Raw genomic sequence first — 13,147 nt, 5'->3', positions numbered from 1 at the left:
ATGATTTACTAGCGTCATTTCGTCCTCTATATGTTATATGCTGGCCCGAAAAAGGGATCTATTGGATGGGCATGGGGCTGATTGAGCAGAGATAACAAAAGACACAGAAAAGTAGGGCCGGCCCAAACACGAAATTTAATTGCTTTCAGGCAATTTAAGATAAATGATAAATCGGGCTTTTCTTCTGTCCGACCCGATAAATGAAATATACCGATGGCATGGAGACGTTGATATACTTCTTCTTTGCGAGGAATAGACATTGATATACATCACCACATTTTCCTTAGTTCTTAGTGGAATTTTCCATTGTTTTTTCAGATAACCCTATAAGAACCATGCATTTCCAAACTGGTAATGGTTGAGTCGCACATAAGAAAGATTTTACCATGTCGCTGGCTTTGGTGGTTCATCCAAGTGGTAGTCGCCAAACATGAAGCCATGAGCATTTCTAAAAAAAATGATGAGTTGGTACATGAAGTCGCCACAAGACAATGTTTTTTCAAATGTTAAACGGTAAACAGTCGGACACTTGCCGTTTACCCTATTATTCGGACAAAATGGATGGATAAAACGGCCGTTTAAACGGTCAAAATAACCGCTTAAACAGAAAAGGTGTACCACAGTGTAGCGTTTAAATGGTGTGTAAACGGTCTAAACAGCCGTTTAGGCGAATAGTGCTGCAAGTATATCATAGTTATTTCTGCTACCACTGAGGCGGTGAGCAAATAATTAGAAAGACACATATCATTCCTTGCCAGAAAACCTAAAGAGAAATTGGTGTTCTTACCTCTATTTTGAAGTGCAATAGTGATTGTACCCTCCTTGTTCTTATCTTTGTGATTTTGTCCTTACTATTCATAAGTAAATATGATTTTGCCCCTATTCAACGCGATTTTATCCTTGTTTTGACCGTTCACTAGGGGCAAAAATCAATTAACTATGGATAAAATCATGTTGACTTGTGAACACTAAGAGTAAAATTACAAAGTTAAAAAAAACGAGTAAAATCATAATTACACTAAAAACACAAATGCCCCAAGCCTAAAACAACTACATTGTGCTTAGTTTGTTAATGCGTAAACAAACTTTTTTTTGACGACCGTGTCTTAGCATGTTTTTCATTAAGAAGAATGCGTAAACAAACTAATAGTCGGTGCCATATAGCTTGACTGAAAAAGTAATAGGAGCCGAACATTGAATATATAGTTAGGATTGCATATGAGGAAGGGCGGCCAGTTTCGCGTTTGAGCTCTAATTTAATCTCATGGCCTAATGGTCTCTCTATAACCTAACAACATTGAGAGGAGGGATGCCATGGTTCCATCCTAACCCTCTAAGCTCCGTCTACTTACTTCTACTAGTACTTCTATTAGTTGTATTGTATATTTGTATTCCTAATTCCTTCTCTGTCAAGCAATACCAAATTTAGAAATTTGAACCACGAATTAAATCAAATATCAATATGATAAAATCAAAAGATATTTTCAAATGATTATATCTTTATAGTAAAATAATTGAATGTTTAGAGAAAGCATTAGTAAAAAAACATAAAAGTTTTAGATGTCCACTACGGTAACAATTTTGGTGTTATCTTGTCGCGCCCGTCGAGTTTATGCCCTGAAAACAATTTTGGCTGTTTTCTTGTCGCTAGGGATGCAAGGTACCTGTTAGTGTTTTTTTTATTTGTCACTTTAGTTCATTTTTTTCTAAACTAATTACGTGGTTTGTCATTATAGTTTATTTTATCAAATATTGGGTGCACCTAATGACAAAATATAAATGAGAGTTGCATCGTTACTTGTCGCGCCCGTCAAGTTTGGCGTGAAAATCTGAAACTTGGCTCGCATAAATCGTCGCCGAATTTGAGACGAGATGATGTCTACGAACAAGCAACGCATCACAGCCGTCGGATCGCAACGCCGCCCAGCGCTGGACCTTCTCACAACCCTCTCCCCCAACGCCGCCGTCTCCACTTTCCACTCGCCACGCCGATTTCCCCCACTCCGACGCCGAACCCCGATTCTGACCCCTCTCGCGCGAGCCCTCTAGGTTTCCAGCCGCCCGCGGTGAGAAGAGGGGAGGGAGTCGCCATGGCGGACGACGAGCAGGTGGAGAGGAAGGAGGAGGTCGCCGAGGTGAGGCCCTGTCTCCCTTTCTTCTGAGCAGCGCATCCAGTTAGGCCCGATTCCGTTCGGCTCGGGCGGCGAATAAGCTGCCCGGGTGTCGTGGTTTTGTCGGCGCGAGCTGGCCGAGCTTTGGGCGCAAACCCCTCATCCCTCCCCGCTTCATCCCCCCGCTCCCAAAAAAACGCTAATATGTGAATCTGCATGAACGGATTGAGCTGCCTTGCCGAGGTATGGGGTGGATTCGAAGTTGGGTGAGTAGCTAGATGCTAGAGCCTTAGAGATGATTGACTGTGCTGTTCGCTACTCTGTGTAGGATTGAAACGTTCGGTGTTGTGTCTCTAGTGGGTAATTGTATATTTACTCTCTGTAGAGCTGCTTTGCATTGTTATATATTTGACAAACATGGATTATGTGCCGTGCAAAAACATTCTTAGTTGGACCTCGTGTGTAGTTTCACTACTGCTGCATGAATGTGTATCAAGAATTGTAATATATTTTTTTCTTAAAATATGCATGCTGTTAATTATAATCTGATGTTGAATATAATAGTTTACTGCATGACAAACTGTTGCATTTTAATTTACTTGTGAGTAATGTTATCACTATAACCCCTATCCTGCAGCTTGCTCCTTTTGATCCGACCAAGAAAAAGAAGAAGAAGAAGGTTGTGATCCAAGACCCGTCTGATGAAGTGGATAAGTTGGCTGATAAGACAGAGAGTTTGGCAGGTGTGCTTAGTATCTACAAAAATTAAATACTTATTCACTGAATATATATTTTCTAATGATATGTACTTGTTTCTGCAGTTTCTGAGTCTAGTGAGCCAAGCTTTGCAGGAATGAAAAAGAAGAAGAAGAAACATGTGAGTTTATCATTATGCCATCATCTGGTTTCAAATGGTTTGACTGGTAATCATTTTCTGTTATGCTTTAGTTTTTCAATTGTGTAAATTTCAGGTGGAACTTGATCCTTCTCTTACTGAAGTTGGAGATGGTGATGATCCTGGAGGTAAATATACTGCTCGCTCAATTGTTTTTGACCATCGATTTGTTACTGTAGTTTAACATCTGTGCTCCAGATGATCAAGCTGGAGAGGATGAAGAAGGAGAAGGGATTGTGCTTGGTGGTGGTGCTGCCACCAGATACCCTTGGGAAGGAACTGACAGAGATTATAAATATGAAGAGGTATTTAATACACCATGCATCAAATTTGCTCGTTAATCAGTAGTTAATGGATCATGGGTGGTCAGGATTTACTCTATGTTAGTCTGGGTCTAAGGTAGAGCATTCCATCTGTATTATAAGTTTTTTTCTCTGAATCATGGTATTTGCGGTAGTTTTGGTTCAGATACCTTCAAATGCCAGTTTTCATATGTTTTTGGATGCTTCATTTGTTTCCTCCTAGAGGCTTTTAATACTGAAATAGTGTCTTTTCAGTATATCTGTTCTTACCAGTAATCCAATTATACTTTTTCTTTTGGTGAAACCTTATCCTCAATATGTTTGGTCACAGCTACTTGGCAGAGTATTCAATATTCTGCGTGAGAACAACCCGGATCTTGCCGGTGATAGAAGAAGAACTGTTATGAGGCCCCCTCAAGTCCTCAGGGAAGGAACAAAAAAGACAGTTTTTGTTAACTTAATGGACTTGTGCAAAACGTATGATCCCATTCATTTGATGGTTACCGCCTGTGTGGCTGTGTTGGTTTTAAAAAATAAACAGTGGAGCTAAAAGCAAATGTTCTCTTTTCCAGAATGCATAGGCAACCAGAACATGTGATGATGTTCTTGCTTGCTGAGATGGGAACAAGTGGATCCCTCGATGGGCAACAAAGGTTGGTTATCAAAGGAAGATTTGCGCCAAAAAATTTTGAAGCAATACTCAGGAGATATATCAGTAAGTTACTGCTAATTCATGGCTCACTGCCTTCTAGTCCTTGTTCTTTATTGCCATTATCTGTCTGCCTCAAACCTTCTGACCCACAACTGTGATATAGAAGAATTAAACTCTAGTGCAAATTAACTGTTCCTGTGATTCATCAGTCTCCTTTTAGTTAATTATCATAGGAAAAATACAATGTAAAAAGCACTGCAGTGCCCGAGAAGTCTTAGGTAGGTAGATAGAACTGTCTTACAATTCTCTAGGATGTGTAAGCTTGCCATGATATCATAACTTGTCTTGTGGCGTGTAGTAGCTTTCTGTACTCAGTACCCCATTCATGAATCTTTTCAAAAAGGGCCTTTCAAAAACAGTACATAAGGATTAACGGATGGATTGAAGTGGCCTCAGCAACTTCTCAAACTCCATATATGAGTTCTTTTCAAGAGCAGGATTTAAGGAAACTTAAATCCTATGGATTCAAATGACTTCACCAATCCTAAATCTTTTTTTCAACTCATAGCGAATTGTTTTTTCAAGAGCAGTTTTAAGGGAAACTTAAGATGGACAGAAAATTAGGAACAAATGCATTTAAGATAGAGGCAGTAGTTGCTGTTGTTTCTACATCGAGAATCAAAATATTCAGTTTTCCATTTTTTATATTTTTCTTCTAAGATTACTAAACTTCTTTTTTGTTTTGCAATTAAACTCTTTTAGATGAATATGTCATATGCAATGGATGCAAGAGTCCGGATACCATTCTTTCTAAGGAGAACAGGCTGTTCTTCCTCCGTTGTGAGCAGGTAAATTGTACCATATATGTTGGCATTCCTAATCCTGTCTAGTTTTGTCATGTGAATATTTGTCGCCGAACATCATGGATACATTATCTGGAACACCTATAAATTAAACATTCTGTGTGCTTGCTCACCATGCCATACTGTCCCGAGCTGCAAAATCAATTACTGCCCGCAGCTTTACCTGTGATGAGTTGCAAAATCGATTGCCTACATTGGTTGATCAAATGTGAGAAAATCGTGCAACATCTGAGGATAATAAACAACACCCTTCAGTATTTAATTGCTTGTCAATTTGTGAGTATAGTTTTGACTTGGCGTGTCCACGTGTGTTCACATCAGTTGGAACACTCAGATATGAAATCTATGTTTTAGTAGTTGTGATTTGCATCATATTGGTTATATCCTATTACTGTTGCCATACTAACTGCTGAATTATTTATTTACCCTGCAGTGTGGTTCGTCGAGGTCAGTTGCTCCCATCAAGGCTGGATTCGTCGCCCAGGTTGGCCGTCGTAAGGCCGGAGCTTAAGTTACCTCGCACCGTCTGGATACTCTCTTCCCGAAACAGCTCAATGAAAACTAGTTTGTTGGTTGACAAGAATTGTTCCGTTTTCCGTTGTGCCTACACCGTTTACTGGTTTTCTTCTGTTCACCATACTTGGGTTGCTGCTGTGAATTTTATAATTTATATGAGAGGATTTATGCTTGCGGCTCATTTGGTGTCTGCAATTGTTATTTTTATTGGGTCACAATTAAACTGCTCTGTTAGAAACTTTCATGAGTTGGAGTAACCAAAAACGTGTTGCTGCCATGTGCCATGGCCGCCCTATCCTCCAAAATCCTGTGAGCCCAAACACAGCCGCCCAAGAGGACAGGTCGGGATAAGAGGATAAGCCGACGTGTCGCCCCCCTTCCCGCCCTCCTGGCCTCCGGCCACAAACCTAACTAAAGCCTTGACACGGCTCCTTGACCCTTCCTTTGCCACCTCCTTGCCCCGCCGAGCTCAGCTCAAGCCAGGAGAGATGATGAGGGCCGCGTCGTCGTCCCCCGTGCCGGCCGCCGTCCTCGCCGCCCCGTCCTCCGCCTCCGTCGTAAAGCCGCTGCCCCGTGCCGCGGCGGCGGGCGCGAATGGCGCCGTGTTCGCCGGCAGGCGCGACGTGCTCGCCGGGACCGGCGCGGCGGCGCTGCTGCTGCTGGCGCTGGGCCCGGCGTGCGGCGCGGCGCGCGCGGCCGACGAGGAGTACGTGAGCGAGACCAAGGAGGTGATCGGGAAGGTGCGGTCGACGATCAGCATGGACAAGTCGGACCCGAACGTGGCGGACGCGGTGGCGGAGCTCCGGGAGCTGTCCAACTCGTGGGTGGCCAAGTACCGGCGGGAGAAGTCGCTGCTGGGGCGGCCGTCGTTCCGGGAGATGTACTCGGCGCTCAACGCGGTGTCGGGCCACTACATCAGCTTCGGCCCCACGGCGCCCATCCCGGCCAAGCGCCGCGCGCGCATCCTCGAGGAGATGGACACCGCCGAGAAGGCGCTCCTCCGCGGCAGGTAGAGGTAGGCCTCCCGTGGCCGTCGCCGTCGCCGTGGTGGGTTGGGTTAACTTCTCTGGCGGGGACGAGCGCGCGCGCGCCCTCAGCTCAGCGAGAACGCTCTGCCTCTTTTTTGTAACTACTACTACTCCCTCCTTCCCCGTTTATAAGGCATGGTAGAACATGAGACGGTCTTCTAAACAACACTTTGATCATTTATTTATCATATATTATATCACTTTTGATTATAAACTTATAATCATTGTAAACTATGTTTGATTATGAATCCAATCATATGAAATTTGCATTATAAAAATAAAAATTTAATAGTCAAATTATTGGTCAAAGATGAGAAGGTTTGAATCTTGATATACGTGTATGCCTTATAAACGGGGAAGGAGGGAGTAGTACATTACCGCGATGTACATGCATTCTCGTGCGTGACGCGAGCTGTCCGCACCGTGTTCCGGCCGCGTCCTGACTCCTGTGAGTGAAAATTTATGGGTGTTGAGCGTGGACTTTGTGCATCGATCTTGTAAAAGACTTTTGAACCAGCTGCCTAGCAGATGTGGCGAGAATACTGATGGATGGGATTGGGGGGCTTGTTCATCGACTGTCCTGGCCTGGTGGCCAGGCGGCCATTCTCGGTTCTTCTTTGCGTTGCCAATGCGCGCTGCCTTGTCCGTATACCGTACATGGCCTGGAGCCCTGGACAATCTTGGTAAATTGTAGAAACGTAATGGATCGGCTGTGGCACATCATTTTATTTACAGAGCGAAGCAAGGATGCGTCGTGGAGGTTCGAACGACCGGCGGGAGTGCAGGACGGCCCAGTTGTCGATGAGGAGGATGTCGCCGTGTGCTGCCACGGGACGGCGACGCACTCCTCCTCCAGGATCCTGCCGCATCGGCGATCACGTCGGCGGGCAAGGGCGAGCCGGCCGTCGCCGAAGGTCACGGCCTTCACGGGGTCGTTCTCGTTCCGGGCGTCCTTCCACCCGGTGTAGGCGGCCACCATGCTGTTGAACCAGATCTTCCTGCCCCGGCTCTCATCCCACTTCGCCGCCGGTATCGGGCCCATTATCGTTTTCACGCCGTCGTCAGTCCATTCCAGCTTCATGCCAAGCTTGGCAGCCCTGTGAAGAATGGTTGGGTCAAATTTCCAGCTAAAAGCAGCAGCATGGTACCTCAGCAAACGAATTAAAATCCCACTAATTCTTCCAATTCTATTTCAATTGGTGATACGGCCTTTATGAATTTTAGACCATAAAGTACAGGTATGATTAATTTCTAATTTCCCTACATTCAATTCATCTCAGTGTTGTTTATAGAGACTATCTTTGTGAATTTTAGAGTCAGAGCTCACGTAATTTGGATCTGTACCATTAAAAGATCCCAAAATTAGATATATATACCATCATTATCTCAATGACGTGTGGGGTTCACAGCAATTTCAGTGCAACGGGAATGAAGTGTTGGTAAATGTTTATAAATATTGAGTTGCTGGTCTGCATGATCATGGATACCGTAACTGCACCTTTTAAACTTTTATTTCATCTTTCTTCTGAGTTTAGTGTGCATGCAGATGGATACAGAATTACATTCTGAATGTTGCAAAGAAGAAGAAACAATTTCAAGCTGAATAATGCTTGTTTCAGATTGTAACATTACTTTGCTACAATGCATATTAAATTGCTACAATGCTCTCCATTTTTTAAAGATGGAAACAATAATAATATATAAGTGGACTCTCCAACGCTCTTTTTCAGGTACATCAACTCCATGGAGGATGCGATCAGAGAAACTTGGATTTTTGTCACCGCAAACATGAACTTGGCAAAATCACCATTTATAACATTGACACATTAATTTCATTGTCATTTTCTAACTTTTATTCATTTACAATTCCTTTTTCCATTTACTTGGACCTGAAAGGAAAGCATGGCCTAGACGTTAAAAAGAAACGAAAATAAAAAATCATTTACAATTTCATGTAGCATTCTTCTTCTGGTCACTGTCAACCTCTTAACATAAGCAAGCAGTCGACCCCACGAGAGGCCTGCCTCCTGCAAAGCGCAAACACGTTAACGAAGACCCCCCCCCCCCCCCCCCCCCCGAAACAGAAATCTCACTAACAACTAAACTGAGGTGAAGCCTGCAATAATTCTTTTTCCCTTCCCTTCTCAAAAAGAGAAAAGGACGCCTATGGGTAAGCAAAACATTGCACATTTCTGTAGATAATTATGCCGCTCAGTAAGAAACTATGGGTATGTCTCCCCATAACCGCCATAACACAACAATAAGGTTACACTTACATCACTAATGTCTAGAACAAAATGCTTTCCACGAAATCACAGAAACATAAATCTACATGCAAACTCGTACCCGCAGGTACCTCAAGATAAATATTCCAACTCCAGGGTTGATCTTCTCTGATAACGGAAGTAGCTCCTCAACCAAGAGGACTTGGCTTTTGCAGGAACGAGGCGGGCCTCACATAACTGAACCCCACGAAGTTGCTGTTGGCTGCGACTGGGCTGGCCACGGGAGAGTCCAGGACGGGCATGCTCGTCCAGCACTCGTCAAAGTTTGCGATGCAGGTCTTGCCAGCAACATTTGGGCGGAAGCTTGGTTGGATCTGCCGGGCCTCCAGCCTCTTCCAGTTGATTGACTTGAACCACTTGTGGTTCTTTATTTCATCACTGCCACCTGGCCCGCTTCCCAGCCGCCTGCCAGCTTCTTTGTGCAGTAACTGAAATAATCGACACAGGCTTGAGAAATTAGAGATGGAGATGACAGGATGAATCTCTGAAAAGAAAACTGTTGCAAGATGGGACGGTGGCTTAAGGGCATATAAATTTCAGCCCATCCAAATCTGGTGCTCCAAGCACAGCACGAGTGATCTGTTCTTTGAAGACTTGATTAGTTTTATTTTACCAAACGGTAGATTTTGATACATGCATGAAGCTGGCTGAACCAAATGCATATAAACAAGGTAAAGATAGCAGCAACTTACTCCTTTCAACAGAGAGTGAACTTCACTGGATAGAAATGTTGGCAGCTTTATCTTCTCCTTCACTATCTTCTGCTGAATCTTGTCTCTGTTTCCACCAACAAATGGTGGCTGTCATATAAGGCAAAAAAATTGTTAGCATACAAAAAAAGAGATATCAACCAAATAAATCTCCTATGAACCAAACACTGCTAGTCCGAAGCTTCCAGATCAAACAACTCACCTTGCCCGTAAGCATTTCAAAAAGAAGGATCCCCACACTCCACCAGTCAGCAGCCTTATCATGACCCCGGCCCTGAACAATTTCTGGGGCCATGTACTCAACAGTACCGCACATAGAGTTTGATCTAGTGTTTTCATCAAATTCCTTTGCCACGCCAAAGTCAGTCAGCATGGCCTAGAAATCATAGACGTCAAAAGGAATCAAAATAAAAAGTCAAAATTTTCATATGTGAAGGGAGCACGAGGTGATATAGGAGGAACAGAGGATATATTAACGTATCCTTACATGACCATCAGCATCGAGTAAGATGTTCTCAGGCTTCAAATCTCTATGCATAATACCATTGGCATGGAGGTGGGCTACTGCAGATACAATTTCAGCAGTATAGATGCGTGCAAGCTCCTCCCTATAAGATAATGTACTTATTAGGGCTAGTAACAACTTGGTAGGCACAAATTAGAAATATATGAAACCAAAATACCTAAATAAACCCTGTTGGTAAAGTTGGAAGAAGAGATGGCCCCCATTTATGAAGTCAAGGACAAGGTAAAGTCGGTACTTTGTCTGCCAAGATTGTAGTGTTTAATATTTGTAACAGGATGCAGCCAAAAGTAGAGCATCTGAACATTGCAATAAAGAATAAACACATAAATGGTAATTGCCTACCTGAAACGAGTACCTCAGTTGCACTACAAAAGGATGGTCAACTTTTGTCAGTATATCTCTCTCAGCTTTCATGTACTCGGCATGATTCTTCTCCACAACCTTGTCCTTCCTCATAACTTTCATTGCATATATTTCTGCAGTACCTTTCTTTCTCACCTGATAGACTTTGCCAAATGCACCTTGGCCAACAAGCTTCAAGACTTCGAAATCATCGAGCCCTACACCCTCATTCTCCTTTTTGACACCATCAAGCTCATCATCACTAAGGGACACATGGCTAATTTGCTTTTCTTTGGAAGAGCACTCAGAAAGTTCCAATGAGCTCTCAGTCTCGTGTAGTGTAAGCTTGCTGAATGGCAAAGATTGGCTAACAAGAGATGATGGACCAACAAGAGAATGAGATCGCTTGACAATGACATCAGGGTCATTGTAAACCTCATCGCTGGACTCAGCCACAGGTGCTGGACTGTCTGGAGTGAGAATATTCACTTCTGTAGGAGTATGGACTGCAGTAGGTCCGAAAACATCAGAAAAATCGAACTCGACATTTTCAGAAGGGACAACATCTGGTGGCCCCCCTGGCAGAAGTATCTTCCCTCTAAAGAGCTTGGGGCCCTGTGCACGAGCTGCTGTAACAGAGGTTATCTCAGAGGAAACCATCTTGTAGAGCTTATGAGATTCAGCAGCTTCGTGATCTAAGAAGTCTTGGGCCGCAATTTAGCTAGGGCAGCTCCCTACAACAAATTCCCAGATTAACCAGAATGATGCCTTATATGGCAACTGTCTAAGGGAGGCTCCCTCCACAGATTCCCAAGACAACGGAAGATGCAGGGCTGCGAACAATGGCCTTGAACAAGTGGAAGTTCACGAAAACAACTGGGAACCCTAGAAACCCTGGAAGGAGGCAGGGAGGGAAGCTGCCACTGTTTCCCGCAGAACAGGAAACTTTGGATGCTACTGTTCTTCCTGAACTCATGAGATCAACTTGTCTATGGGCTGCAGGAAGAATAATAATATTGTTAGCTTCCTCAAAGAACATTGAAGAGGGAAAGTTATTAAAGAAGAATTCAGGCTAGGGAGATTATTGCATACTGCGTAGCATGAAATTGGTCGCACCTTTCAGTACAGGGCAGATTGTAAGATTATTATAACATGCAGTGATAAGATGATAAATGCTCATGTTACAAACCTATGAGCTCATGTTTTATTGGGGGCAACATGCATTCTCATAGCATGCCTTGGTATATTTCTGTTGCTGTATTTAGAGTATACATGATCACAAATTATATGGGCATGAGCACAAAGTATATACATGTTCACAGGATATGCAAGGATTCACACAAGCAAATGAGAAGGATGCCGAACTTGTGGATGAAAGAGAACAAAGAGACAACAAGTAAATCAGATTCAATACAGAGAAATGCATCAGAATCGGTCAATGCTTGAGTTGACGAACTATGCTAACAACTGAAGTGCAAAAATGAGACCTTTTACACTTTCAGTGTCGAATTGATCCAAAACTGAAACTGTGAAATGATTTCAGTAAAACCGTCAAACATAATGGATCACTCAGGTGCCAACTTCGAACAAATGACAGCATTCCAAATTTAGTCCCCCAAAACAACTAACCCAAGACCTTAACTGAAATTAACCCATAACCGCAGCTCGTCCATCCCAAGCCAGATCTGGAAAACGACCGCTGCTGCTCCACGTGCCCAATCAAAGTCGGCCCCCATCAGCAACGGCGGTCCTATTCTCTTGCACTGTTGTTCCCAGCAGACCCGAGAGTAAGAGCACAAAATTTATCACCTTGCAACACATTGATGAATCCTACCCAAGGCCATAGAGGAGATTAACCTGCAGGACCTAGATTCTCAAGTGCAGAGCGCACAGATGAAAAATCAGTCACCCAGCCCGATTGCAATAAAATTTCACCACCGCCACTAGGTCATCCTCAAACCCACAGCCCCCCGGGTCTATCCGGCAGATCCATGGGAAGAACAAATCCCCACAGATCCAATCACCCAAACAAATCCAGCGCCCAAACCAAGCCCCAAGAGAACTAGTGCACATCACGCCCACGAGCAGTTTCAGATTGGCGGATCCAGAGCAAAATTTTATTTAAAAATCGGGAAAAGGATTGCGTCAGAAGGAAACGTCTACTAATCGGGAAGCGCGAACCTAACCAGAGGGAAAAAAGGAAGCCGTGGCGAGGATTGAGGAGACAGGAGAGAGGACGGGTGGTGAGGAGCCGAGACCACGTACCTTTGCAGAGGGGAGCGAGCGGCGAGGGGAACGGCGGGCAGCGGCGGCGGTTTGCTCGGGCGAGCTCGTGCGGTTGCGCGGCGAGGGGGCTATTATACCAGCAACGGCCCGGCGGACGCGGGGCTCCGGGGGCGGGGAGGGGACGCGTGGCGGTGTTGCATTGGCTGATTTCGTAGCGCCTCAGATCGTGAAGGTCTACCGAAGGGGGGCGGGGAATATGCTACGCTGAGCGGGTGGCCAAGTTGGACGGACCGGGACCCTGCTGTCAGTGACTCATCATGCATCGCGACTAGCCGGCCACATCAAGCGATTGTTTGTTTTGTATGGTAGGTTGTTTTTTTTTGGTAAACGACGGCAGGTTGTTAGATTCGCTTTTCTTACGAAACAGTGTTGATTCTACTTTTCCTTTCGCATCCGGACTAATTAGTAGCTCTTTCAATTCATCTTACATATCATTTCATTGAGTTCTTTTCCTATCTCTCATAGTCTATTTATGAAACAAATAGGCAAGATTTAGTTCGCATGTGTGCTTGAATGAATTTTAACTCACTTGGGTTCCATACTCGGATATGAAACCAGCTGTCTAATATAGATGTGTTTCTGTTAAAAAACACATAAATAAAAAAACATAAACGTTGGGTAATATTTTGAA

The 13,147-nt window shown here is 44.0% G+C and overlaps 3 protein-coding genes, 1 non-coding gene and 1 pseudogene across 4 annotated transcripts; 3 read left to right on the top strand and 2 right to left on the bottom strand.

Annotated features, from left to right (window-relative positions):
* The first annotated feature begins 1,895 nt into the window (after positions 1-1,895).
* On the top strand, positions 1,896-5,540 carry LOC120652459 (eukaryotic translation initiation factor 2 subunit beta). The gene is made up of 9 exons (XM_039930284.1): positions 1,896-2,135; positions 2,749-2,854; positions 2,933-2,988; positions 3,083-3,134; positions 3,205-3,311; positions 3,640-3,785; positions 3,881-4,023; positions 4,723-4,808; positions 5,257-5,540. Exons 1-9 carry the CDS (start codon positions 2,091-2,093, stop codon positions 5,332-5,334), a joined length of 819 nt encoding a protein of 272 aa, XP_039786218.1. The 5' UTR covers positions 1,896-2,090; the 3' UTR covers positions 5,335-5,540.
* On the top strand, positions 4,981-5,062 carry LOC120653040. The gene has a single exon (XR_005666736.1). It is a non-coding gene; the product is annotated as a small nucleolar RNA SNORD34 (small nucleolar RNA).
* Positions 5,541-5,728: 188 nt separating the features above from the next.
* On the top strand, positions 5,729-6,911 carry LOC120652460 (photosystem II repair protein PSB27-H1, chloroplastic-like). Its single transcript, XM_039930285.1, has 2 exons — positions 5,729-6,475; positions 6,735-6,911. The coding sequence occupies exon 1, from the start codon at positions 5,828-5,830 to the stop codon at positions 6,350-6,352; it is 525 nt and encodes a 174-aa protein (XP_039786219.1). The 5' UTR covers positions 5,729-5,827; the 3' UTR covers positions 6,353-6,475; positions 6,735-6,911.
* Positions 6,839-8,112, bottom strand: LOC120648148 (annotated as a pseudogene).
* Positions 8,113-8,538: 426 nt separating this feature from the next.
* LOC120652458 (serine/threonine-protein kinase AtPK2/AtPK19-like) lies at positions 8,539-12,684 on the bottom strand. The gene is made up of 7 exons (XM_039930283.1): positions 12,496-12,684; positions 10,231-11,226; positions 10,046-10,128; positions 9,850-9,970; positions 9,565-9,738; positions 9,345-9,452; positions 8,539-9,080 (listed from the first exon to the last, which is right to left on the bottom strand). The coding sequence occupies exons 2-7, from the start codon at positions 10,888-10,890 to the stop codon at positions 8,781-8,783; spliced, it is 1,446 nt and encodes a 481-aa protein (XP_039786217.1). The 5' UTR covers positions 10,891-11,226; positions 12,496-12,684; the 3' UTR covers positions 8,539-8,780.
* Positions 12,685-13,147: the final 463 nt, after the last annotated feature.

This window comes from Panicum virgatum, chromosome 9K (genome assembly GCF_016808335.1).
Source record: "Panicum virgatum strain AP13 chromosome 9K, P.virgatum_v5, whole genome shotgun sequence".
Lineage (NCBI taxonomy): Eukaryota > Viridiplantae > Streptophyta > Magnoliopsida > Poales > Poaceae > Panicum > Panicum virgatum.
Note: the sequence above shows the minus strand (reverse complement) of the source record. Positions and strands in the feature narration are given on the sequence as shown.